We start from the raw sequence: 2,634 nt of genomic DNA on the forward strand, positions 1-2,634 counted from the left end.
CCCCCCCTCCCGGCCAGGTCGAGTGCGTCTGCATCGTCGCGGGACTGACTCGAGAGGCATTCTTTTCGGAAATAAGTCCAATTGAGTAGTTTCTACAAATATGCAAATTCTCCCGTCAACTGCTGCATGTACCGTATACACGTGATGGAGTAAGGTCGCTGCCGCAAGGCATATTATAGAAGAGTCTAAAGAAGTACAAAGTCTATAATTTATTAGCAGAGCAAAAGACGACACATGGTAAAACAAACCACCGTAATTGCAGCCAACAGCCAGCACGCCGCATCGGTTAAAATGGCGCCATGTAAATATCTATCATATCCTCCTCACGAATCATCCTCCTTTTCCCGCTGGCGCTATTATAACAGTCGGCTACATTGTCTACAACTCGATTCATGAGTTGTGAACATTGTGACAGCACTGTTCTCCTACAGCCAGTCATACAATCAGGGCAGAGCGCATCTTGGCAGTGCCTGGGCAGGTGATCATAAGCGAAGAGCCGCACACGGCGGTTCTCATACATGAGCCTTTTCACGGCGTCGCAGTGCAGCCAGCCGTGGACGCAGCGAGGGCCGGCCGGCGGGCCTTGCAGCTTTAGCACCCGCAAGGAAGGCAGCAAAGTCAGCTTACCGATCATCTGCTGCAGTACACCTAATGCGCATAGGGATCCCTGAAGGCCCACCTCCCTCACTTCGGACCCGCCGGACGAGACCAGGGCCTCGACTAGCTCCAGGGCGACGTCGTCGCCGGAATCGATGCTCAGAGTGAAGGCCCACAGGTCGTTGGCGCGTCGCAAGAAGTCCGCGGCCGCCGGGGCAAAGGGTCGCATGGCCGAGGAGACGACGAGTTGCGCGTAGCACAGGCCCTCCTTCACGCGCCCTGCTAACGCGTCCAGCCCGGGGAGCAGAGGGCACGCTAGCCCGCTGAGGTTGGGTATGCTGGCGAGCAGGGACGCCGTCACCGGATCCGAGGGCGAAGTCATCGTGGGGATGCTAACATCCCTCAGGGTTTCCGCGTGTTCGGCCAGGATGAAGTGCACAAAGGACGCCGACTTCCGGTGAAAATCGCACCGGAAAATTTTCAAGGACGGCGAGGAGACGGGTCTGTCCGGAAGATACTTCCTTTTCTTGGAGATGCGGTCGAAGCGGCTAGGGAACCCCAGAATCACGAGACTCTCTAGGCCACTCGTCGACGCCACCGTCCAGAACAGGAGCCAGGGGCACGGGGATGTATCCTCATCGCCAAAGACCAGCGAGAGGCGCTTGAGGCGCCCGAGCGATGCCTGATGACGGGTCAGGAGGGCGGCCTGCATAGCGCCTCTCTTAGCGCAGCCCGTCGTCAGCTTCAGCTCGGCCACGGCGCAGGTGGTGGTGGTGGCGATCATGAGCCGGCCGCGCAGCGGCAGCTGCAGTTCCGCCTTGTCCAGGCACGGCGCCAGGCGCAGCGCCACGCACAAATAGCGGTCGCTGCAGGCGAGCTGCCGGTGCCGCCACGCGTCCCGGTGCAGCGCCAAAGCCGCGAGCCTCTTGCACACGAGGCGGCAGGACAAGAGGTCTGGCACGTCTAGGTACTGCATCACCTCCACCAAGGCGTCGTCGGGCAGGTGACTCATCGTGTTCTCGGCGAGATTCTGGGAGCAGCAATAGAAGTTAGTGAGCGTGCTAAACCTTGGAGTAGTACAGCTTTATCTCCCATAGTGGTCGAATGAGTTACCTTTGTTTTCCACTGCGCTGGACTGGGGTTCACCTCACCTCACGATCTTAACCTGCCTACTCTGAGGTGCGGCCGCGACTGGACCGAACCGAATTTCACTGCGGTCCGGTTTGGCTTGGCCACGAGCGGGCTTTTCCCATAATAGCCGCCGCCAGCAGCGCGGCGGTAGAGTTCGGGGAACCGAGATACGGTGCCTGCACGAGTGGGCTTTTCCCTTAGTCAAGTCCAAGATCTGTGCCGTATTCTGGCCGCCTGCCTGCAGCGCGCGATGGAGGGGATGAGAACGGCTCCCCGGGGCTGACTCCCACAACAAGCTCGTTACCAGCGCGACCACACTGCCACGGCGTTCGCAGCGTTCGAGATCACGCAATGCAGCTGTCGCCCCACGGGTGTAAAACGGGGAGCACCCCTTACCCCCCCCCCCCCCACTGAACCCAGCAGCGGCACATCAAATACACGCCGTAAATCGAAAATGTAGGGGCGAGCTCCCCCACGTCCACCGGGGCGCCTGCGCCCTGCCTCCTGCCCTGCCGCCCAACCCCTGCCCCTTCTCTTTTTTCCCCACCGAGCTGGCCCCCGCTTCCCTCCTTGTTGTGCCCACTTGGCCGGCCGGGCGTGGAAATGCCCCTGGGGAGCATCGCGAGCCCAATCCCCCCCAAATAATGTGCCCGGTCAGTCGTGCTGAAGGTCAGGCGTGGCGGGGCGGGGCGGGGCAGGGGCATTGGGGCCCGGTGGGGCCCCATCGGCCGTCCGCCGCCCTGCTCTGCTGCTACGCACACGCATTTCTGAGCAACTTCTTGGAAATATTTGAGGAAGAGGAAAATATGGAGAGCAGAGCAGGAACGGGGGAAATGAAACGTAAGGGAAAGACAGCTATAACAGCAAAATACCCACAGTTTCTTATTGGAAAGAAGAACAAGGTCA

The 2,634-nt window shown here is 59.8% G+C and overlaps 1 protein-coding gene across 1 annotated transcript; it reads right to left on the reverse strand.

Moving 5' to 3' along the window:
* Positions 1–227: 227 nt before the first annotated feature.
* On the reverse strand, positions 228–2,022 carry LOC127750171 (uncharacterized). The gene is made up of 2 exons (XM_052271007.1): positions 1,711–2,022; positions 228–1,627 (listed from the first exon to the last, which is right to left on the reverse strand). Exon 2 carries the CDS (start codon positions 1,607–1,609, stop codon positions 287–289), a length of 1,323 nt encoding a protein of 440 aa, XP_052126967.1. The 5' UTR covers positions 1,610–1,627; positions 1,711–2,022; the 3' UTR covers positions 228–286.
* Between the last annotated feature and the right edge of the window lie 612 nt (positions 2,023–2,634).

This window comes from Frankliniella occidentalis, unplaced genomic scaffold (genome assembly GCF_000697945.3).
Source record: "Frankliniella occidentalis isolate FOCC.00 unplaced genomic scaffold, Focc_3.1 Scaffold146, whole genome shotgun sequence".
Taxonomy (NCBI): Eukaryota; Metazoa; Arthropoda; class Insecta; order Thysanoptera; family Thripidae; genus Frankliniella; species Frankliniella occidentalis.

Coding starts and splice junctions, on each gene's coding strand:
- LOC127750171 (XM_052271007.1), bottom strand. CDS start 1,609: ATGAGTCACCTGCCCGACGACGCCTTGGTGGAGGTGATGCAGTACCTA.